This window comes from Rhipicephalus microplus, chromosome 7 (genome assembly GCF_043290135.1).
Source record: "Rhipicephalus microplus isolate Deutch F79 chromosome 7, USDA_Rmic, whole genome shotgun sequence".
Lineage (NCBI taxonomy): Eukaryota > Metazoa > Arthropoda > Arachnida > Ixodida > Ixodidae > Rhipicephalus > Rhipicephalus microplus.
This window is the reverse complement of record NC_134706.1, coordinates 47516397-47542090: the sequence shown is the minus strand read 5'-3', so window position 1 is coordinate 47542090 and position 25694 is coordinate 47516397. Positions and strand designations below refer to the sequence as shown.

Genomic DNA, 25694 nt, shown 5'->3' with positions numbered 1-25694 from the left:
TCAGGCAGCGCCGCTCTTGAACAGGATGATCACTTTGAAGTTGCGAGTCCAGTCTACGCTCCACGTCTTGCAGATTTTTTTATTTCATACACAATAGTTTTCAAATCTTGTGTGTTTTCTCTATTAGCCAAAAAAAATGGGCCCATATATAGTACGTTGTTGAAAAGAGTGAAGTTAGGTGTCATTTGAGCACGTCTACAAATACTTCATTGACGTTTTATGAATACCTGAGTACTTGTAAAGCAACAAACATAAGTAGGACTGACTATCTAAACACTACTAAGCAAGAAAATTAGCTGTGACTACAACAGTATAGTGCGAACAATGTGCACTGGACTTTACGTAACGCCGTTCCCCTTTTTTTTTTCACCATGCTGCGTGGTATGTGGGGACAACCTGCATACGGAGTGCTTTCAAGTCGACGTTGCCACTACTCGTGCAGCAGCGGATGAGGTCAGTATTGAAACCAAGAAACTCACAACTTCGACGTTCTCGATGTCAATGTTTGACACGTTCAGCCCAAAATAACCCTCGTAAGTCAGCTTCATAGTCTGAGTGTCTTGCAAGAGCTTCACGAAAACTACATTCAGGCCGGGCAGCACCGTAATTGTCAAAATATCACTGACGTCTTTGGTGTTTTCTAATGTTCGTTTCGCATATTTGGTTGCACTTTCCGCCATCAACCCAACGCTGTGAACAGAACAGATGTATGACATTAGACATGTGCGAATCGCGCAAGGCCCATCCATTACATGTGCGATACATGACGCTCCACCTTATGTTGAAGGTGCTCTAACTTACTGGACCTTGTATCTGCGACTGGAAGACACTCTAAGCTCGAGCATGCGGGCACACATTGTTCGAAGCGGTGTTGATACGCTGTGACACACAAGAAAACGGTTTATCACATCCGGCAAAGTTTTACTGCGGAGCAGCTGATGCTGCCTCCCGTTGTCTATTGTGAGTGTTTATATTTACATAGGCGACAACAATTTCCGCTTCATTCCATAAGCGAACCGTGCTTTAACAGACTATTTTCATTCAGTGACGAGCCACCAATAATTGTCTAAACGACAGGGCACGAAAGCTAACTTTACAATGTTGAAAAGGGTAGATTGAGGATCTCTGGGTTCGGTCATGGTCCGCTGTGGAGCTGTTGTAAAAATACGTGATCCCCAAAAGTGTGCTGTCGACAAAAGCCTTTGTGCAGCGATTTGGTGTAAGTTTTGTCGTATTGCTAGACCAAAAAACAAACATTTTTGTGAACCTACACGTGTTGTTCATCCTCTCTTCAGACGTTCGCTTCACTCCCAGAACACGCGTTAAGATTCGACTAGTGCGTCTTTACACAAACGAGCAGGGTCAGTGAACAAGTGCCGAGAGAAAATCGTGGGGACATCAAAATAGAAAATAAAAATGGTGGGAAAAAGGGAATCATGACGGCTGAGCGAAGCTAAGTCTGAAAATCCACAATGTCTACTTCGAAGTCACCAACTCAAATAAAGGGTCTGTGTCTGTATGCGTTTTACATTGTTCTGTGCAAACTGTTACTGACATTAGTGCATTGTTAAACCTTTTTTGTGTCTGACAAACGTTACCCGAGCGTCGCCCCAAATAATGTAAACTGAGTGACATCAAGCAACAAAGCGAGAAAGAGTCGAAGACAAAGACAGATCGTAGGGACCACAAAGTGTACGTTGAAGTCACCAACTAGTATTGAGGATATGTGCCAGTTGTGGGTGTTGAATATTGCTCTGTCACAATTTTAATTTCTATTAGCCTACTATTGAACCCTTTTTAATTCCCTCATAGTTTCGACTATACCGTAGTTTACCCTAGCGTTGCCTCATATAACTTACATAACATAACATAACATAACATAATAAGCCATTTAAAGTGAAGGGGTGAGATGAAGAGAAGACGAGGAAGATAAAAAGGAGGAACAGAGAAAGTAGGGCATGGGATAGCCATGTACGGAATCGGGCTGGCCGAACCATGTAGAGCATAGCTATGTATGCAGGGAATTGAAAAAGTTGTCGCCCGAGTCACAGCCAATAACCGGCGTTCGCGCGTTACAAAAGTCATGCATGTAGCTCACCTCAACAGTACAATCATGGGCATATATATCTCACTCAGTGAACTTCGTCTGCCACACGATAAAATAACATAAATTCAGCAAGTGCGAAACGCTTAAGAACGGTAATGAATTTGACGCTTGGATTGTGTGGTTGAGTGAACCAGACTGGTCTTGTTCCTCAAGGGTGTTGCAACGCCTTCGGAGCCATTCGATATCATCCCTAAATAAATCTATTGACTCGTACCAGCACTTAGCTAATTACAATAGAACTAATTATGATTGTTATAATTGGCTCCATAGTATTTAAGGGCTACGAGATTAAGCTCTAACAGTTCAAGTCATGTTAAATACACAAGAACAAGACAGCTATCAATAAATTCGAAGCATTTCTTTGTGTATTGTAAGCACTTTTGGCGTCTATCTAGGTATCTATCTATATAGCCGCTTGCGTCTTGGTACTCTCGTAATTACCACCTAACTTGGCGTTAACAAAAATTAGTATAAAAGGGTAAGATGGTACGTCGAATTCGACGTGCTTTATGAAAGCAAAGCGTATCATCTGAATGTATGCTGCACTATAGCAAGGAGTAGAATGGTAAAGCAAATGTGAGGAGGAGTGGTGAAGCATACCATTGCCGCGTATGGTACTGTACAGCAAAGGGGTTAAATGGGAAGTGAGGATGAAATAAAATGTTAGATGCTGAGAAGGGGAGACAATCCGAGGGCCAAAGGTGCCTCTTCAGTACCAATACGCGTTTTTTTTCCAGCTATTACGCCGAGAAGACTGCACGTTTGGAACGCACTGCATGACTGCCCATTAACGATGCACACTTGCAGTCATTGTACTTCATTCTGCTGCATATTGGATGCGAAGCAGCTCTTTGAATGACCTGTATAACGCTGTCCATCCGTGTCTCCGTGCCAACGCGCCGCACCGTGCTCCCCTCGCTGCAGCTGTTGGGGCGGTGCCACGTAGCTCACGTCTTTCCTCGCAGTGCGTGGTCATGTCACTCTCTCCATCGCCTGCCGCGCACTCACCACGTGTCACTTCTCTCAAGGTTCACCCTCTCCGCCGCTCGCGACGTTCAAGTAAACATCGAGTTTACATTCTTTCGGCTCTTTTATCTGCGATGAAGAGGACGCCCGAAAGCGAAGCTCCTTCACCCGCCGAAACATGTACCGAAGCAATTGGGCCTAATCCGGCTGTCACCGGCGTTCTGAGCGTTAGCGATGTCGCACCGGCAACACTTATCGGGCACGGGCCAGGGAAGCCGAACGCAAACGTCAGCAGTGCCAGACCAACAACATTGACGAGGTGCGAGTCAAGCATGCCGAACATGTTCGAGAATAGAGACAGCGCGCGGGTGACACCGATGACACGCGATTCAAGGAAGTCGAGCGCAAGCATCTTTAGCGACTCGGGAACACCAACAAGACGCGAACCAGAATGAGTCCTCGACCTCGTCGTCATCGGCAACGTCGTCGGCAACGTCTCGAAAGCGCCGCGCGTCCTCCACCAAATCGCCCGCCGAATCGTCGTGTGCAACGCTGCTGCTTCGCATCTCATCAGGGTTCCTATTTGGAAGATGTCTTTAATGTGCAGATAAATACTTTGCTGGAGAGCTAACATGTTTGACGAACTTTCAGTGTGCACTGTTTCAAAACCAACCTGAACAATATTTTTTTTCGCTTGATATGAATGCAACGAAAAAAAAACTGTACACGTATTAGAGACATATTTGATTATGTCTGTGCAAGGATAGAAGCCGACCAATTGTGGGATAATAGAAATGCCTGATTAAGCGCTGCTAAACATTAATTACTAAACCTCACACAAAACACATCCTTGCTTCATTTTTTTTTCTTGGAGTGTAATACCAATTGTCTTTGAATCATGTCACGTCAACTTGATGCATTTTCAGACAGTGCATCATGATTGGCAACCAAAGCTGATATATTTCGCAGACTACGTAGGCTGGACTCCCTAATACGCGTGAAGGCGCTCTCATAGTGCACAGCGTGATTGTTATTGACACACGCTATCACGATTATCTCAAGCACAGGTGTACATTGATTATGTTGGTGTTGGCTTAGGGTGTGTTTGAATCCCTCGCCACTCCCCCCCGCCTCTCCCCCCAGCGTGCTAAACTTCATTTTGCATGTGCATTTGTGACGCATAGCTAAAAATGACCGCACAGACACACATAAAGGGCATTGAGTGAACCCCCCGAATTTCAAAGAAATGTGTGGTTATAAACCTGTTACAAGGGAGCTGTTCGTGACGGTTTTAACAATTGAAGATTATGATCAGCGGATCTACTCACCCCTTAATACTTGCATGAGTATTCTGAAACTTCCCTCGTATTACCGCGTAACCTCCGTAGGTCATTTGGAAGATATTGTTGTAGCTGAAGATATTCTGTAAAAATTGAAAGAATGCAAATTCTTAGCCCACTGATAAAGATACATACTGGCAGCATAGGCGAGCGCAATGTTCTTTCATACCAATTGGGGGGAGAGGGCGGGTGACGTAACAAAGCAAGTGAGGTTGAATTATAAATACACCAACTTTCGTTATGAATACAAAAGTGAAAATAAAACGAGGAATACCTCGTCACAGCAGCCTGCGTATGGCCCCTGGTATTGGAAGGGTAAATGTGTGAAATATCCAGCTCAAGGATGGAAAAATGAGATTAGAGTGTAGTTGAAAAGGGCTGAAGATGAAATATTAACCCGTACGAGAGGACGGACACTATACTTTTGGCTCGCTTTCAGTTCAAACGACAAGTAATTTCCAACCACGCCCATGAAGCACATTTCTCACATCCTCGTTTGAATAATTGTGTTGAGTCATCTTTTCAAACCTGAGATTCGAAAAGAAATTCATCACGTGTCATTGTGTGTAAAAAAAATGCAATTTTGACTAGTTTTAACAGTGATGATAGTCAGCGGACAAACCTATATGTGTTGCTCGTGGGAAAAAAACGAACGCAAAACAGTTGAGCCGTATTTCGTATTGAAAGCCGGTGACATATGCATCCGCTGTACTTTCTTGGACCCCGAAGAAAAATATATACCGCATTATTGGCGAAAAGCCGCTGTCAATTGCGAAGAATAATTGCTTTTTTTTCGTATTGGTAAATTATTGATGGCTTTCAATCGAAAGTCATGGGCCAATTTTCAATGCTTGTCAACAATTGCCTTTGTGATATTTCAATTGATCCACAACGTATTTTCTATCACCATTTCAATTTCTCTAAAGGATAAATCTATATCGAGTTCATTGATGGCTTTCAATTGAAAGTCATGGGCCAATTTTCAATACTAGTCAACAATTTCCTCAATGGTATTTCAATTGAACCATCATGTATTTTTGATCCCATCTGTTCTCATTGCTCCATAACTTCTTTTTGAAGCTGTTATTTCTTAGACCTAGAGTATTGAGTTGACTGTCTCACATGTATCTTGAATATATATATATATATATATATATATATATATATATATATATATATATATATATATATATATATAGTCAAGTAGATCCCCCGTGAGCGGTCACAACGTGGTTTATTTCGACGTTTTGACCTAGAGTCTGGCCTTCATCAGGATGAAGGCCGATCCTGATGAAGGCCAGACTCTATGCCGAAACGTCGAAATAAATGACGTTGTGACCGCTCACGGAGGATCTACTTGACTATATGCAACGCTACGGCCACTCAACCACCATGCCTGCCTATATATATATATATATATATATATATATATGTGTGATTCAAAAAAGAAGTTCTGTGGGTCCAGTGCAAATATAATTGAGAAATAAAAGAGGACACTTACGAAAATTTGATAGTTGCTTACTCTACATTTCGGCCATGCCACGGCCGAAACGTGAACAACTATCAAATTTTCGTAAGTGTGCTCCTTTATTTCTCAAATATATATATATATATATATATATATATATATATATATATATATATATATATATGTGTGTGTGTGTGTGTGTGTGTGTGTGTGTGTGTGTGTGTGTGTGTGTGTGTGTGTGTGTGTGTGTGTGTGTGTGTGTGTGTGTGTGTGTGTGTGTGTGTGTGTGTGTGTGTGTGTGTGTGTGTGTGTGTGGCTGACGAGGTCTCAATATCTCGGTGAGATGACATAACCAAGCCATGCAGGTGCGAAAAACTTACGTATACTTTCTCGGTCGGATGCGGTGCGAGACTTTTCGTGATGCCGTTGTACCGGAAGTGGTGTTCTAAAACTTCAATTTTATCAAAGGTGCTTGCATGATAAAATAAATAGCGCGCCACGCCAAGGAGATCATCACTTTCGAACCGCGGCTTGTGGGAAGCCACCATGCCGTTGACCATGAACTGAAAGGAGATGAATAAAAAAGAGGTCAACAATGTTTCGACGCTGTGTAGGATATGAATCAAGTAGACGTGGTTCCTAAAGGAATACAATGAGTGAACGCCTGATCACGTTTTCTTTGCTGATGACTTTTTATGCGTAATCATAGATGCCCTGTATGTGAAATCAACAATGCTCACAATGGAGCGTTCTGCATAAATATCAAAATTGAAATGTTTTCATACGAAATCCGCATAGCTTTCAGGTATTTTTCATACGATAGCTCTAAATTCCCATAACAATTGTTCGGAAAGATGTTACTCTTTCTGCTGGTAGGTAAATCTGCGTGATCCATCTAGTCGGCTTGAGCGTTCAACACTCCGTCTACAAGAATATGACTTTCAAGTTACCTATAAAAGCGGTCGACGTAACGCTGACGCAGATTGTTTTTCGCGACGGTCGCTTCCTACGACGGAAGGTGCCGTGGACAAGTTCGACATCTATATTGCATCACTGCACCAGCTATTTCATCATATCAGGATCTTTAAGACAGAGCAGCAAAAGAACAGCAACACACAAGAACTTGCTGCCGAACCAAAATCATCGGCTACGCACTAGTGCATTCGAGATAATCTAGTCTACAAAAATTTACCGTATGTCCACGGAGTGAATAACGATAAGTGGGCCGAAACTTCGCAGAGTTTTATCGGTAAACCATGAGTCTGTCTGTCTGTCTGTCTGTCTGTCTGTCTGTCTGTCTGTCTGTCCCCCCGTCTGTCACTCTGTCTGCCTGTCCATCCGTCTATCCATCCGTCCATCTGTCCATCCATCCGTCCGTCCGTCCATCCGTCCATCTGTCTGTCTGTCTGTCTGTCTGTCTGTCTGTCTGTCTGTCTGTCTGTCTGTCTGTCTGTCTGTCTGTCTGTCTGTCTGTCTGTCTGTCTGTCTCTCTGTGTCACACTAGCGCCAACTGCTGAATCATCCATGAACTAGGTGGTCATGAACCGGTCACAGCAGAAGGACAAACGCACGGCTTTAGGAGCTTCGCCCCTAAAGAAACTGCACCAGCACTGGCTCATGACATTTTCTGGTGGTTCCGAAGAGTCTTCGTGTTTCCGTTGTGCAGGCTTTTAATACGGCCGTGCAAGACAGCTGTATGAACAATCGGAAACTGCAGCTGATGTGTCTTGCTTCATGTTGCGTTTTGTGAATCTATGGCACTAAATTGGTTATCTGGTACCTTGGGCGACAATTCATTGCACACGTGGTGGAAGAGGTGCTTCGTGTCTGCACCTAAAGGTTTCGGCACTCTGAACCATATCATCTCCAAACAAATGGTCTAACAAAATGAACTAACAGAACTCTCATAAACACGCGGTCTATGTATATTGCATCAGATCACAAGAACTGTAACAGCATTCTACCTTTTGATCAATTATGCATTTAACTCAGCACAGCATCAAGCTACCAGCCACAGTCCTTTCTTTCTTCCATATACTCGGTCACCTTGTCATACCCTCGATAGCGCTTTCCCGCTTTCGGACCACCATGATCCCTGCATAACAGAGATCGTCTGTCGTACCGAAGAAGCCAGACGCCTTGTTTATTCGTGCACTCCTTTTTCGCAAGATCTCTCGAAGACACGTTTTGACCAGTGACGCCGACACGTAACGTGCAATTGTGGAGACATAGTGTTGCTGTAGACGCCAACTATGAACACGGGTTTTGCGTGAAACCGCTGGTGCACTATGTCGGACTTTTCGAGGTTATAGACCATAATAGCGATTTATTTACCGTAGCGCGTCTCCATTTGAACGGCCAATGGTCTGCGAGAAATCTAGACTTGCGCATTGATTGATTGATTGATTTGTGGGATTTAACGTCCCAAAACCACCATATGAGTATGACAGACGCTGTAGTGGAGGGCTCCGGAAATTTCGACCACCTGGGCTTCTTTAACGTGCTCCCAAATCTGAGCACACGGGCCTACAACATTTCCGCCTCCATCGGAAATGCAGCCGCCGCAGCCGGGAATCGAACCCGCGACCTGCGGGTCAGCAGCCGAGTACCTTAGCCACTAGACCACCACGGCGGGGCTAGACTTGCGCATGGTGACCATTTGAAACGCATTATTCCTCAAGAGAATGTTTGACTCGCCCAGTGCGCTCCGTCAGCGCGGAGGGAAATATTACCAAATACGTGATTTGGGTCTGTACATCTCTGTCGCAGGGAGCAGGGAGGTAAGAGGAGAAGTGGATGTTCAGCCAGGGGATATGGTTTCTGGTGCGCGTTTATTTTACACGTTTGAGTCGACCGTCACGTCGCCTCCGAATAAGCCCTTCTCGTAGAGGTAATACTATGGAATATTTGAAATGGTACACGAAATGTTTCAGGGAAAAAAATGTTATGTGTGTCCCAACGAGGGAGCCGGAAAAATAGTAAAAAAAAATTAGGGGCCCTTAAAGCTTCTCTTTTAAGAGTTAAACGCAATAGCGATGTCCTGTTCCTATAGTGCGTACCTCAAACACTTAGTGCAATAAGTCTTTTCGAACTTGTTACGCACACAATACGCGGCCTTAATGAAATAGGCGCAGTAACGTGTGTGCCTTTCGTGGTTTGTGACCGGGTTTTTAACTATTAAGACGTTACTATGAGGCCGTGTTCTGAGAACCAATGGTAATGTACGCTTCTACCATGCATTATTACGGCAATTACCGTACTGTATTTATTGTGAAGCTTGCATACAGGACGCGTACGTTTGTAAAACATGGAAATTACGTTCACTGCGTTTCCCACAAGAGGAAGCTACTTTCACTGTATTCAAATGCAGTTGCGTGGTGCGTGGCCGTGTTTTAAAGCCCCCCCCCCCCCCACTCTCCCGTCAATTGAACCTGTCTCGATCCCCACTCAGAGTAGAGTTTTTATATATTTATTTTGCATCATTCTCCATTTTTTGGTCAGGCATTATATGATTTTTCGCTCACAACTAATGACGCCGACACCGACACTGACGTCTGAATATCTGCGAAGCGTACTTTTTAGCGTTCTCGCCTTAAAAGTTAGTGCATACAGTTGGAAAGCAGACTAATGCAATGGCGCCGCCCGGGGTCCCGTACATGAATCCTCTCACCGAAATGCACCAGAATCACTCTGCGAATTTCGCCGTTTCCTGAAACAACGGCTCATCTTGACGGTGGCATGAAGGTTTCATCGGCAGACTAGAAGCAAGATGAGCCGCTCTTTCAGGAGACGGCAAAATTCACAGAGTACAGTGATCCAAACCTTTTCACTGCTTCAAGTCACGATCGTGTAGTGTTGTTCGTGTATCTGGCCTGAAATTTTATGTAATGCTTAAATATTGCTAACAGTTTGTTCATAGTTTTAGGAGCTACCCCGCTACAAATGATGTATGACAGACACAACTTCTCTATCCGCTTAAAAATTTTTCTGAGACAAGTCATGAGCGAAATCTTTGTTCTTTTCTCAGGTTGTTTCACAGAACATCCCTCTTCAGATTGCCTTAGGCGCGTAACTTGGTTGTTTGCCCAATTTATGACATTGGACCCACGATGACACACTTCACGTGACGTTGTAATGCGTTGAAGAACGGTACCCCAATGACAAAGGGAAGATGACGTCACTAAATGAGAGGACCTTATAATAAAGTCAGTGTTATGGCACAATGACGTCCTCATAACGCAGCAAGTCTTCATGGTGTATGACGTCATGATAAATTAAAAGCTTGACCCAATTGCACTATGATGCGTTACTCAATCACTTGTGTCTCCGGTGGTCCGTTTTAGAGTTTGAAGACGTGTTTAAGGCTTCCATATTAAGGGCTTTTCTCTCCGCTATTACGCAGGTTTGTTGGCAGAATCATAGCTCGAGGAAGAGGAAGAAAATTTATTCAGAAAAAAAGGAGGATCCATGCAGGCAGATGACGTCGGGCCCTCAGTCAAGGGCTCCGCTGGCAGGAACGGCTCGCTGGGCCTGGTCAAGTAAATTTATTTGGCTCTGCTGAACCTCGTCCACAAGTCAAGCCGCTCACTGCCTGTGTAACACATGTCAATAGTAACGTGTGGGTGGTCGATAGGTGCGGGCCTCTTGGGCTATTCCATCGTTATATGGCTTACTGTCGGTGTGTCTGAACCCCATGGACATGTTTCTCTAAATTGTGTAGGGTATATTTTACTTAAGTGGTACAAATTTGGAAAGCTATCGGTTTGTATGCGTCTGCATTCCTCGTCGCAGCTGGAAGTATCTTTATTTGTAGAGCTCTTTATAGGCCTGGTTTAGCAATATTGTAGCTCTTGCATGATTTCTTTTGCACACCTAATTCTTCGTTTAATCGAGGAAGCATCGAGAGCTTAGCTAAAAAAATGCTTCATGCAAGTCACGTCTGCGTATCGCACCCGAACAATAGAATTATTACTCGCAATAGACGGAACGATGATTGGACAACTATTTAGAAAGGTTGAGCATTATCAGATGTACATAGGAAGAAATTACGAAACAACAACAACAACAAAAAACACACACTAGAATGAAGGTAGTCACGCATGGGAGGGCTGCTGGCAAAAAGTCCAGGGGCCGCTTGCACTATGCGTGTTTGAGATTTATAGAGTAGAGTCAGCAATACCCATGAAACACGTTCGATCTTGGAGATGAGTCAATCAGGTACATTTATTTGTGAATAATACTTCTCTAGAAATATGCGCCGTTGAATAACATTGCCGTAAAACGGTAAGTTGAGAAAAGGCAACTTGCACTATGATAAATCTTACGTGAGTAATAGGTCCCTCAACAGTGAACAGATGAGCTCAGCGACTAGGGAAAACGCACAAAAATGGGGCCACGGAAGGGAATTGAGAACAGATGTACAAACCTCAACTTCGTTAATAATCCCTGTTCCACCTTTGTTCGGGCCGTACGGCGTCTTCAGCTTCATATTCATGACGTAGTATTCGCCTTTCTGGAGGTAGTAGTTGTCCGCAATTTGTGCTCGATCATTCCTGTTCCAATTCTTGTTGTTTCTGAGGGCTCCGTAGGCATAAGACTGGCTCACGCCCACTTCCATTGCGAACGTGCCGGTGTCGTCTTCCAGTCCCACAGCAATGCTGTGGGAATAAAAAACACTGTTAACGGAAACCACTTAAAGAACGTGAAGAGCTTTTTACGTCTTGATGAGTATATAAATGAACTGATACACGCACCAACTTCACTGCATTAAAGCCGTCGAAACTGATCCCCACCTTCTTTGCCAATCCCCCAAACGATGCTTTTGAGATTATCGGCATATGTCTGTGTGGCAAATCCACACATATTGCGTTGTTAACCCAAAAAGAATTGATAATCAAAAACATCGAAGAAAAAAAAGCTTACGCTGGGTGTCGTCTTCATTGACTAGAGCAAGGCATTCGATACCCTTAATCATCACATTTTACTCGGCAAGTTAGACGCCTATGGGGTACGTCGTGTGGCTGATTCCCTATTTTGTTCATATTTGTCCGAGAGGAAACAGTGTGTTTCAATCGCTAACTGTTTTTCTTCCTATAAAACCATTTCTTGCGGTACTCTTCAAGGAAGCATCATAGGATCAATGCTTTTCAGTATCTACATAAATGATATTGCCACAAGGTAGCAGTGGGGTCGGGGCATAAAGTGGTAGAGGGTCTCTGCTTGGAAGAAAAGGCTACGAAGTGGATAAAGACATGTCGTGTCCCCCCCCTAAACCTATATCTACACAGAGCTGGTCAGACAACATCACCCCTCTGCGCATTCTGCGGAGAAATGGAATCACTAGATCATTATTTTTTGTATTGTCGCCGCTACGAAATACTTAGAAAAAGGTTACTAGTTATGCCATTTCGGAAAATAGGTCTTACATTGACGGCGGAAACGGCGCTAAGCTTTGGCGCCTCAGCTTTGGGACATTGCCACAGGGATGCTTTCAATGCCGTTTGCGATTATATTCAGGCAACCAAGCGTATACCTTTGTGATCTTCAATCAAAAACAAAAAAAAATTATTTATTACTCCCAAGGGCACAGTGAAGTAAACGCAGCTAAGTGGTAAACATAACACCTCAAATCTCAAAATTGCTCAACTTGATTTTTTTTTTCGTTTGCTCTTTTTATGTTGTTTTTATTTTTACATTAGTCTTATTATAATACCAATTCATTACACATAGTTAAAATGATTATAGATAAACTGCACTACACTTTCTTGGCCAATCCCCCTAAGTGGGTATGAGCCAACCTCCCAGGGAAACAAAACAAAAAAAAACAGGTCCCAGCCCGCCAGTGTGTCAGCCATTGTCATCGCAAGTAAACATCGTAAATATCCGCAATTATACGTTTCCTTGTAAGAATATTGTGGACATAAATAACGATGCTGAATTTCTACTGTACGTGGATGACCCCAGTTTTTTTGTTTCGGAAAAAAATACAGCTGAGATTATCGTCAAAGTCCAAAGCGTATTATCAGATGTACTGCGGTGGTCTACTACGAATGGCCTGCGAATAAATGCGAAAAAAATGAAAGCTATTTTTTTTTTCAGATCCAGGGGCACGGAAACTAATCGTCACCAATCGTTGACGCTTGAGGGAAAACCCGTAGAAGTAGTGGAGAAACATAAAGTTCTAGGTGTAACTTTTTCCGCTCATATGAAATGGTCATGTCATATGAAATCATTGACTAATTCATTATCGCCTGCTGCTAGAATATTGTCACTAGGTCGGCACTTTCTTCCAGAAAAAGCTAAAGTGCAAATCCACTATGCTTTGTTTTCCTCACACATAAACTACTGCCTTATTGCCTAGGGCACCACAACCTTAGCCAACGTAAAAAACTATTTTCTTATTGCAAAAGAAAACGGCACTGCGCTACATTGCAAACGTCCTACGCTGTACTTCCACTGGTACTTTATTCCACCGCTACAAAATAATAAGCATGCAACACATGTACAATTTTCGACTAATTAAGAACTACTTCTTTGAGAAGGAACACTTCCGATCATTTCTTAAAGACATATCAAACATAGGTCTTCAACACACGGATTCACCAACCCAAAGCATAGACAGGTGTCTCGTTGCTCGTTCTCGCACGAATTATTTTCTACACTCCCTTAAACATACATTACCATCCCTACTTAACAAATATATAAATAATAAGCCCAACTTTTTAATGTTCACAAAAAGAGAAATACGAGAATATTTCTTCACCCTGGCCTAGTATCTTTTTTTTATCATGCTATGTGGTCACTACTCGATGTATCGCATTTTTTTTCACTCTCTGTCATGTTTATTTTGATACTGTTCAGTGTATTCATGAGTGCAGATACAGAGTTATTAGTTTGGTCTGAGTCTATTTGTTCTACTGTTGTATTTGTAGAATTTTCGTCTTAGTTTTTGTTGTAATTGCCTACTTACATTACAGCAATTTTTTTAAGAGCTTTAATTACGAATCTGCTGCCATGTACGTGGAGCCTCAGGCACTCTCAAGTGTTTATTCAACCGCTTTGCGCCCGAGGGACCCCCCAACTCGTTGTAAAAGACTTGTTGGAAATAATAAATTAATGAATATGATGGTAATGCAAATGTTTCTCCATATTTCTATTGTTGCAGAGAGTGTTTATTTAGGGGTCAATAGCCAAAATCAGAACGAGATCTTTTTGCATAAAACGCACTGAATATAGGTCAACAATACAACCACAGCTTGGTTCCACAACAATGTTGTCGTCGTTGGTGAACAGCCACCCTTTCAGGGGCTGCACTGCAATGATACTTTCATGCTCGTAACACTGTGATCTAGAAGATCTTCTTAAGTAGGAAATCCCATTTGTTGGGATTGTGAGTATCACTAATCTTCAAATAATTAAGAGTGAATGACACCGAAAACCTACTCCCCCCCCTCCCTATATGATCCTCGCTCCGACTACACATGAAAGACATTAGAAACCGATTGGTCCAATCGGTTTCTCTTTGTCCAGTTGGTTTCTTTTGTCTCTCATTGCCAATTAGCAGCGATTGACATGTTCCAGTGGAAACACCGCTTCATCAACTGCGTGCTTTGCGCCGATGCAGTTTTCTCCCATGGTTGCGCAACGTGCGATGAACGCAAGCGTCAACACCACCGCGAGTGTAAGCGTCAGCGTCCGCTGCTTCGCGTATACAAACTGTTACCTTTAGGGCAAAACTGTACAATTTTTTTTGTAGGACTAAAAAATTGACGGCAGATCCACGAGGTGAATTATGATGAGATTGGGCGAAGCTCCTGGAAGAAATACCGTGAAAGTTTCTTCTGTTAATTCGCCTGGCGATATGCGCGCTTCCTCGCCGATTGCCATTGTCAAACGTTTTCAAGATCTGCTTCCCGACGTGGACGTGCTGCCTCGGCCTCTCGTTCCTGTACGCAAGGATCTCGCCAACGCTGACATGCCGCTGCAGCTTAATTCTTGTTCACGTACAGCGGGATCTTGCCGACGCTGCCTTTGATGTGGCTTCTTGTTCCCGTACAGCAGGATCTTGCCGATGCTGACGTGCCTGACGAGCCCCTGCAGCTTCTTGTTCACGTACGGCGGGATCTTGCCGACGCTGCCTTGTTGATGTGGCTTCTTGTTCCCGTACAGCAGGATCTTGCCGATGCTGACGTGCCTGACGAGCCCCTGCAGCTTCTTGTTCACGTACGGCGGGATCTTGCCGACGCTGCCTTGTTGATGTGGCTTCTTGTTCCCGTACAGCAGGATCTTGCCGATGCTGACGTGCCTGACGAGCCCCTGCAGCTTCTTGTTCACGTACGGCGGGATCTTGCCGACGCTGCCTTGTTGATGTGGTTTCTTATTCCCGTACTGCAGGATCTTGGCGGGGACGTCACGCAGCTTCCCGGTGCGCTTCTGCCTCGCGTGCTCTAACTTCAGGGTCCTGTCTGAGAGCGCGCGCCGCTGTTGCCCTGCGCGCCCGCCTTTGGGCATCCTTATCCATACAAGCACCCACCGACAGCAACGAGCATCGGCAACTACAAACCTCTATCGATATGGTTTTGATTATAAAACCATTGCTTTAGAAAACACCTGGCGTCTTTCGTTAAGCAGCTGGTGTCTTCTTTTTGTTTTGCTTTAAAATTATCTGGCGCCTTTTAGTTTTGCCTTTAGAAAACATCTGGCGTCTTTCGTTGGTTTATTTCATCAATCGACGGCGTTCTGAACAAATTTTTTTTATTGTTTAATCACGCACAGGACAAATCTCACCAGGCACTACCTTGGAGGTAAACAATGGCTGCCACTGGGAATGAGAGACAGCAGAAGTCGGCTTTCTACTTCTACTAACGTTTCTTACTGGAACATGCCAATGGCTGCAAATGGGGAATGAGAGACAGAGGAATTCGGCTTTTAGTTAACGCACACACTGTGATTTTTTTTATTGTTCAAAACGCACAGGAGAAATCTCCCACCGGCACCACCTTGAAGGTCAAAGCGCAAGACTGGTTACACACTGTGACTACGACTACGACTACGAGAGACAAACGGGTGCCGCTCTAAGGAGCTCCGCCCCTAAAAATTCGGCAGATCCCACGTACCTAGGAATCGACGTTATGCGAAGCATGCGGAGGGAAGGTGACCATGTGGCATTTTTTTTATTGAGCAGCCCGTCATGTATGTACAAATGTTGCACGCACAGAAATATGTTGAAGAGTCGCACCAGTTATATAACCAGTAGTTTGCACTTGCGCAACCATGCTGACGACAACATGCGTATTAGGAGCACCAGAAGCTGTATGAAGCACTGATGCTCGCGAGGATGCTCGCCCTGGACACTGATACATAAGTCAACTTCAGCGCATGGCAACTAACCACAACTGTCGTTAACCCGAAGTGACGGCTGTATCAAAGGGGTACATATGTTAAATTTTGAAAATCGGGTAAGCACTGCAATCACTATTGACGTCTCATGAAGATTAGCGTCTATTTGAAAAGAAGTTGCAAGACCTGGCGTACTTCTGTGGTACAATGCTTCATTGCCACGCAGATTGCTTGGGTTCGATTCTAGCTGGGACCCTGACATTTATTCTTCGCATTCGTCGGGTCGACGCTACAGAAGTCGGGTAATAACGCTCGCGCGTTAGAATTGTCCTTGTGTTTTCTCGTCGTTCCTGGGTAGATACTAAGTGTCAATCACCTGTGGCACATACCCGCATACCAGTGGCACATAACCACTCATTGGTATGTGCCACTGTCTGGCGAGAAGTGTTTGACGACGTACGTGACGGGATTGTGACATTATTCATGTCTTGACCAGCGCGCCATATTCGTCAAACCATCTTACCCTTCCATGCTAATTTTGGTTCACGCCTAGTTAAGGGGGTGATCACGAGAGCACTCAAACGTAAGTGACTACATAGATAGATAGATAGATAGATAGATAGATAGATAGATAGATAGATAGATAGATAGATAGATAGATAGATATATAGATAGATAGATAGATAGATACGCTCCAAGTCGCCGAAGTTCGCTAAGAAATGCTTCGCTTTTAAAATGTGACCTTACGCAGCATCATTTGAAGTATTACCTGGTAATAACGAAGTACTTCGCGTACAATGCACGCGGAAATAGCAAATAGACACATAGGCAAGTGCAATTCTTAGACTGCGCTTGTCTGTGTGTCTCCTTTATTCATCCCCACGTGTACCGCGCAAAGTACTTCCATGAACTCCTTGCAACTTGGCTAGCTTGCAGTTTTGCTTCACTGATCCCCTTTCGTCAACTAGAAAAGCTATAAAAACAAATGTTTTGACTATTTCTTGTTTTTTTTAATCTTAGACAATCTTTGTCTTCTACTGGGCCATGTGAGAGAGATTGTGCTTCAGCAACGTGAAAATACACGCTGAGTACTGACTGTAGGCAATGAAATTTCATTGTCGTAAGGGTCAAGCATGCATGCGCATATCACGAGCGCCCGGAGTGATTGCTGTCTTGTGAAACAAAGATAGATTTTGTCTGGTAGAGTACATTAACATATCTAGATGACGGTCACTCCGTGACTTCACTGAGCAATGTCTCTATGTAAAATAACTTCACCAGGAGGTTCATAGAGGATCGAAGGTAACGTATGATTCAATATTGGTTAAGGCGGTACGAGTTCAGCATTGCGGAAACAGCGTCATGAAAAGAGACAAGTAGACTTGTTCGTGTGTTCTTCGTCTTTCCATCGTGCCATTTACATGAAATCGGAAAAGTGGCAAAAATATTTGGCCAAGCAGGGTGCTGATCAAAAGTACAGAGGAAGGTGTTGCTGCAAAAAAAAAAGACCAATGCATGTCTACTGAAAATAACCCAACGGGGATTGCAAATGTACAAAAAAAGAAATGATAGCATACCAACGGAGTGAATGAAGTTGTGTAGGCGAAGCTCCGGTGGTTCATCGAAATGCCATGTGCGAGTGCATGCTGTAGCAGCTTTTCGAGACCTCCGCTGACCAGCTTTGTCGGCGTCACTCATTCTAGAAGCACGCTGACTGCCGAGCAAAAGAAAAGGCGTGCCAAGAGTGGACGCCTGGCCAAGCTATGGCTTTGGGAAATATCAGTTGCGCCTAGCAGTGGCCTATCACACTAGCACGCATCGGAGCGAGCGCATCTATCCAATGAAAGCGTAGGTGCGCCTACTAGTGGTCTCCTACCACACTAAAGCACAAGCCTCCTACGCATTGAAGTGGAGGGAGCGCCACAGCACCATCTAGTGAGCACTCTGGTTTCTAGGAGTGGCTACAACGGATGACGAGGGGCTAGCCTGCACCCTGAGAAGCCGTGCGCTTAAATTTAGAAACAGACCACCACCTGCGCAGCTACAGTGTAAGACACATGATATAAACTTGCACTCGGCGCGAATGATCGCATCCAGATAACTGATGCGTGTGCAAAGTGAATTTCACAGACCAAGCTGTCTCTGCGGCTACCGGTGCCACCCGCACGCAGTTTTCATGCAACTCTTCAGAACATGTAGACAAACAGATCCTAAAGGATGAATATTGTGGTTATTTTTACTTTTAACAATATTAAAAAAAATGGCGACAAAGCACAATATCTCAAAACACCTTTAAAAGTATATTAGCCTGTATAAGTACACCAGAATGGGTATTCGCTTTCTGGATTTTGTGCCAACCAGTCCCACGATCTCCGACGACAGCACAGCTATGGCCAACTGGGTTCACCCTAGGCCATCTCCTAACGCCGACAAGAGCTATCGCCGAGTGGTGCCCCGTCCTCGGACTCCTGCGACCATAACCATCCTTCCTAGCTTCTCTTTACTTCCGTCGTTTTCTGTCGTTCACTGCCCTGCACTTTGATCTATCCTTCCTCTCTCTATCTATCCCTTTACCTTTTAATCCTATCCTTTTTATCCCTCCTTTACCCCCACCCCTCGTGAGCTACTGTAGAGGTGTCGTCCCACTGAAAGACAGTTACGGGGCTCACTTTTCTCTTCTTTTCATTTAAAATCACTCACTCACATACACAAAACGATAGTCTAGAAATTTTTTCTTGGTATCTAGACCGTTTTAGAAGGTCAGTTTCAGAATAAAACGCTGTCTTAGGATGGCATCACTGAAACTGCCATTCGCTCTTTCCGCAGAGGTCTTGTTGAAGCAGTACAGTTATTCAGAGGCATCCCAAGCGCCTCAGTGATCACAAGCGGGTCAGAGTATCGTCCCAAGAGTGTGGATTCCGCCGATCATGAAATGTTATACCGAACTCTATACATTCAAGAAAACAACAAGAACAACAAATAAACTCATGATATGGTCACTCGTGTAGCGAAAGGCTTTCGCTGAACGCACTCCGAAATGTACAGAGTGTCTTTCAATTTTTGGTGCATATATTGTAGCTCGTCGAGACATCTAACGGGCTCTCACAGGCGCGGCTCACTCAGATGTGCACAACAACAAAGGCGAAACGCTAGAAACACGTATCTTGCTCGCTCAACGTCTTGCACAGCTTACACAGCGTTCCGCCTAACGTGTCAAACAGGAAATATGTATACGTGTTTAGAAAAAAAAAAGGTTTAACGATGTAGAGTACTTGGCACCCTGCTCTGAGGGAGCAGAGAGCCATCCCTGATACCCGAATAAACTACACGATGTGACGTATCAAATTACTGATAACGTTACTGACTAGTGGGAGCAATTTTATAAATATTTATCTGTTGCCTCTCGCATGAGAATGCGGGCTCTATGGTTCATGTATGCCGCTTTGGGACTTAAGTTTCTTGTTTTGGTGGCTAAACGAGGTTTCGTAGCGTTTACCGTGTTTTTTTCTACAGTTTTTCTTTTTAATGACAGCGAGCAGACTCCCACAACAAACTCCCCACTATTACGTATGGTACAGTTTGTGACACACTGAGACAACAAAGTGAGCAATGTGATCTAATAGTTTGCTCGTTTGAATTCCATAGCTCTTTGAGATTCCTGCTTTTCGACAATGTATCAAGCCTCCTACTCATAATGTTTTCAACGCATTTTTAAAACGTGGATGATTATGCTAAAAATTAGTTTGAAATTAGAGTGACGGCCAGAAGTAATCTAAGGTGCAGAAATAATCAAACAATGATCACAACGATTTACCTCCATCCATGAAAAACAATCCTGAAACACCAGGCTGGCACCAGTGCCATGCGAGAGAGAGCACCACGATAACTGGAAGCACGCTACTGCAGAATTATTGTCTTGCACGGTCGAATGAGGGTCACTACAATTGCTGGGGGCCCCGTGCTTCTATTTGGAAAAAAAGTGTATTTCTTCCATCACACAAAAAAGTCAGAGCATCGCCGCAAAGGCGAAGCAATGAACGCAATAGCAACAAATGAGAAGGTCACGCGCATAATTGCAAGCAGATAGCATCGTGCCCCGTGGTTTCTCGTGCACATATGACGCACAAAACGTACTCACAGGTACAGATGCACGTGAATAAGCGTCTCAGGTGTTACTTCGCTCTGTCTGAGAAGCGCGCCCTCTTCGCAAACAGGGACTGCAATTACTGCAGTGACCTATGTGCGCCCGGTAACTACAACAGAATTGTTCCAGGTAAAACCCAGGGCCAACGAAGACGTACGGTCCTCCCCACCGCGAGATAAGAGCCCGTGGGGGATCGTCACCCTCCTCCTCTCGCGGGGCAAAGTACGCGTAGGAGATGAGAGCATGCGCTATGGTGCAATGTGGCGACTCACTCATTGTGCCGTCTTACTGGTAATGCTGAAAACACGATAATTGCCCCCTAATTGCTCGTCATAAGCACTAAGTGGTACATATAAATAGCTTGCCGTTTTAACGTTGAAGTAGGTGCTCTTCTGTGGCTCAGTGGTTAACTTCTCGCATTCACGATGCACGATGTTTGATTCCCCGCACTGAAGTCATTTTCTGTTATTTTCATTTCTTGCGTTTACATATATGTAGATACGTATATGTAGAAACATGTAGATCGATATATGAGTTACATATATATAGATATATGTAGATACTTATACATAAACGATGAGTGACAGCGACGCCGACGTTGACAGCAAAATCTATCGGAGAGTATCCACGTATTTACTATCGCAATAAAAGCTAATGACACCACAGGCGGTGACCCATAGTGTGCTAGTCAATCTCACTTTCATGCCCTGTCCTTACCCAAAGGACTTCAGCCCGCAATAAGCCCTCGAGGCGACTGAAGAGCTTGGCATCTCAGTCCCCACGTGAGAGCTGCCCGCAATACAGTGATCTGTGTTTTGGAGGACCAAATAAATGTTTATCCAATCCAATCCAATCAGCCCGCAGTGCCCTCACTGCTGGTGTACGTGCAATTTAGAGCACATGTTTTGCTGGTGCCCCTCGTTACGCGCGGATTAGGTCTTCACAGAGCAGAACTCGAGCTACACCCTGAAGTGCTCGGAATGTAAGCATCAACTTTGGGCTGTCGAGAGATCCTGTGATGTAGCGGTTAGGATAGGTCTAACTTGCTACGTGGTAGTGACCCGCGGTGTTGGCTTTAGGAGTGGCACTCCTCCGGATTTTTAATTAAAGTTCTTCGTACCATATCGTTTTATTAGGTCACCAGGCCCCTAGCCATGAATTTTTTTGGGAGGGGGCGAATACTAAAATTCCTAAAAAACATCTATTTTAATTACTTGTCCTTGGCAAGCCAAGGACAAGGACAAGGACAAAGGACAAGAGCCAAGATCAAGGACCCCCGCCCCTTCATCCGAAATTTTTTTACGGGGGCGGTAGCCCAATGCCTCCCCCCACCCCTGGAAACCCTCCTAGACATCACGCAGACAAAGCCACGTGTAGAATATCGATCTATAGCACCGCCATGTGTAGCGAAAGAGCGGGAAGAGTAAGTGAGGCTGAGAAAGAGCAATGAAGGGCGAATGGAAGAGAAACCAGGAAAGGAATATCTTGTCATTGTATGCTCTCATCCTATGTCACTGCTTGAAATCACATTCACAAAACAATGCGTATCCGAGTCATGTAGAGCAAGACTGCCTAGCAAGGTAAGTATAGCCATGTATGGCATGTATAGCCAGTGAAGTGAGGGTGAGCAAAAGTGAGGGTGGCAGGCAAACCTATGTAACGAATGGTCATGCATAGCTAGGGGGATGGAAAAAGGAAGTTTGGGTGAGGATTATAGAGAAAGGAGAAATGTGGAAGATAAGGCATGGAATAGTACACTGGTAGGCAGGCAAAGCGATATATAGCAAAGTTTCGTGGAGCAAGGGTGCGGGAAAAGGTAGTTGGTATGAGGAGTGATGTCAGGATTAGGAAGAAGGAGGAAGATAAAGGGTAAACCATAGTACTCTGAACAGTAGGATTAGGCAGACAGAAGCACGTACAGCCCAGGCGTGTATAGCAAGATGGTGGAAAATGGAGGTAAGGATGAGGAGGATAGAAACAGGAAAAAGCTATGGTAAAGCACAGCGTAGCCAAACATGGTGTCACGCAGGCAAAACAATATATTGCCTAGACTTTTATGGCAGGAGGCTGTGCCAAAAGAAGTGGAGTGGGAAGAGAAGGGTGTGGAGATTAGCCTAGCCGTTTATATTATGCCATAGAAATTGGACGGAAAAGGGCAATGGTGTTGAGGATCAGTATTGTCCAAGGAGGAGTAGGAGGAATAAACGTTTATTTTTTTGAAACGGTGTAGAGGAGTTTTTAAAAAAAAAATCGTTCGTATTGTCATATTTGTCATAGAGAAGAGTTAAATGCATCCGAAATGAAGGTTCCTTTTCCAGCCATGGAAGCATGGGAGGCTGCATGGATGGAACCCCATGTCACACTTGTAGCAAATGCGAGCGTCGCTGAAACGTTGCAGACTCTTCAGCAACGCTCACAGACTGCGTTCTTAAAGGGCCACACACAAGGCTTGACAATTTTGAGCTGACGAGCGCATTGCTTGGATGGGGCGTTCACAATTACCTCTGCCAAAATATGCAACGCTACGCACCGTAGAAAAGAGAAAAATTTGAAGATAAACACTGCTCTCCCTTCCTGTCGTGGGTGCATGCCAAGAGAATGAGGACATGACGTGAGCGTATGAATGGCCCTACGTACACGGCAGTGCAGTGATGTTGGTCCTATACGCAGTCTACTTTGCTCTGATGTTGCCAACAGTGGCACGTGACTTGGCGAAAATTTTTTAACACGACATGCGTAGTTTATGTAATTTGTTGCCTCAAGAGATTATTAAAGCTTGAGATAAGTAATGAGATGCGATAAAAGAATGTGGCCGTCTTTTTTTCTTTCTCCGTGAATTGCAACGAGATGAGGGGCTAGTGTGCCGTCGTTTCGCATGCGTTAGTGCCTCCGCGGTCAGCGCATCGAGCAGGTGACGGCCGTGGAAGTGAAAGTAACACTCCTACGCGTTCGCGCACTCGTTGGCTCATCTATTTTACCGCCTCTGAGCCAGCGTTTCCAAACCATCCCGCCGAAACACGCCGTGGCTCACAAAAAAAGTCACAGCTTTGCCGCAAATGTGAAACAATGAACGCGATAGCAACAAATTGGAAGGTCATGCGCAGAATGGCAAGCAGATCAAAATGTGCCCCATGTTTCTTACGCACAAATGACACACAAAACGTACTCACGGGTACAGATGCACGCGAATAAGCGTCTCAGTTGTTACTTTGCTGCGTCTGAAAAGCGTGCCCTTTTTGCAAACGGGGGCTGTGCGACGATTGCAATGACCTTTGTGCGCCCTGTAACTATAACAGAATCGTTTCAGTGTGAGCTGAACGTCAGCCAAGACGTACAATCCTCCCCACGGGGAAATAAAGGTGCGTTAAAGATCGTCCAATCACCTCCTCTCCGCGGGCCAAAATACACGTGAGGGATGAGAGCCATCGCGTGCGCATTGCACCATCTTGCTGATAATGCTGAAAACACGATAGCTCCCCTCCGAGAAGCCCACCAGCAGCGGTAAGTGATAGATATAGTTAGCTTGCCGTTTAAACATTCAAAGAGGTACCCCTCGGTTGCTCACAATAAAGAAAAAAACCCTCGCTTTTATTTTTTTCGTGGTGCTTAATAAAGTACTTGCGCAATAAAGACAAAATCAAGCGAACAAAAGTACAATCAAATCGCCAAAGTAAGCGCTCAAGCGTTACTCATAAACACTAAATGGCTAACACAGCGTGAGTACCTCACATGAAGTGGGGAAAAGAAAAAACCCTCGCTTGCTAAGTGGTTAACGCGTCGCATTCACGACGCAGAGGACCCACGTTTTATTCCTCGCACCGGAGTGTTTTTTTTTTGCATTTTTGTCCTTCTTGCATTTTCATATATATATAGATACGTGTACATATACGGTACATTACATCGACGCCAATGCCGGCGTTGAAATCCAGCCGAGAGTCTCCATAGAACTGCTATTGCAATATTAATGCTGGTGAACAACAACAAATAAAACGCCTATCGCGTGCTCGGGCGTTGGGCTTGTTCGGGCACGTCATGCGCACGTGACCTTTTGGTCGGATGCCAGAGAGGGTAGGGAAGAGATTTGGCTTGCGAAGGCTACGCGGTGGAGCGGCAAGGGTGTCGAGTTCGCCTCCTCTAGTCCTAGTTTCGCGCCGCTGAAAAAGAAAACAGTTTTTTCAGCTCGTAATTAACCAAATGAAAAAACTTTTGCGGCATAATGCGCATCATTGAACGCACAACAACTTCCACAGTTTAACTAAAATTTGTTATAGACAAATTCCACCAGACTTACGTCACTAAAATGCGGTGGCGCTGCCTTGGTAGGTGAAAGATGCTCTGCCTACCGCAGTTTCTGCGGCGTTTTCAATGGTGCATGTGGTGTTCTCACTCAAGCAACGAGAAAGAAAAACGGTATGCTGACGAGCTGCGTCGTGGTTGGATGTGAGTCGCGTCTCACAACTTAGTTTTGTTTGTTGTCGCACATCGCAGCCCTCAACGCTTATGGCTATCATTTTACCCATAATGTCGACATCGGCCTACCTGTGTTCACAAACATGGAATGGGTCTATAGGGCTTGATGAGTGGCCCTTAATATCTACTTGCAATCTAATATCTCGAACTAAGCTAAGAGTTAGTTTCCACTCACTGTCTCTCCAAGCAGCCACGCTTCTTGGTTTCTTGGCGGTTGGACATGCGAATCTAAACACACCCGTCAGCGTTCGCGTTGAGTGTAACTACACGCTCTTTTAGATGAACAAACACTACTTGGTAGTTTTGTCTTTCTTGGAAGTATATATCTTTGGGCACCTATTAAGGCTTCGTGAGCACGCATTAAGAAAGCTAAGTGCAGAAATCTACGGCTGCCTTTCAAGTTAAAGGTTCGTTGAACATATTAGTATCAACGCGTCAAGGTCAGATAATTGTCCACATAATCAATAAACAATAACTGATTAACTTCATTGAATGATTACAAACACCAGATTTGATTGCGGCACCTGGCAGAGCAGTTCTTCTGTCGACGGGGCCTCTAAGACTTGTTGTTGTGGCAGTGCACGAATCAAAATCAAGCAGGGCATACACCAGAGCACACGAACGCTGACGTAGGTGTGCCACTATGAGGCAAGTCAGTTAATGATTTACAATCAACTATACATTTTTTAAAAGGAGTTTTGATTTACGTACGCTGGGTTGTCGTCCATAGGCCGGAAGAGCACCCGGTATTCGAACTCCCCTGATTCGGTCTTGCTCATATCATGCATGGCCGTCAGAAATTTTTGCCCTTTTAGCTTCTCGTTATCTGGTACCTGTAAGGGAACGAAACAAGCAGAGAAC

The 25694-nt window shown here is 44.5% G+C and overlaps 1 protein-coding gene across 1 annotated transcript in view; it reads right to left on the bottom strand.

Moving 5' to 3' along the window:
* Positions 1 to 679: 679 nt before the first annotated feature.
* Positions 680 to 25694, bottom strand: part of LOC142767762 (uncharacterized) — a 25571-nt gene continuing 556 nt past the window's right edge. Inside the window, exons 2-7 of the mRNA XM_075869992.1 lie at positions 25545 to 25666; positions 11307 to 11538; positions 6262 to 6444; positions 4402 to 4496; positions 3510 to 3652; positions 680 to 690 (exon numbers count right to left, since the gene is read on the bottom strand). Coding sequence (XP_075726107.1) covers positions 680 to 690; positions 3510 to 3652; positions 4402 to 4496; positions 6262 to 6444; positions 11307 to 11538; positions 25545 to 25666 — 786 coding nt within the window. The remainder of the gene's footprint in view (positions 691 to 3509; positions 3653 to 4401; positions 4497 to 6261; positions 6445 to 11306; positions 11539 to 25544; positions 25667 to 25694) is intronic.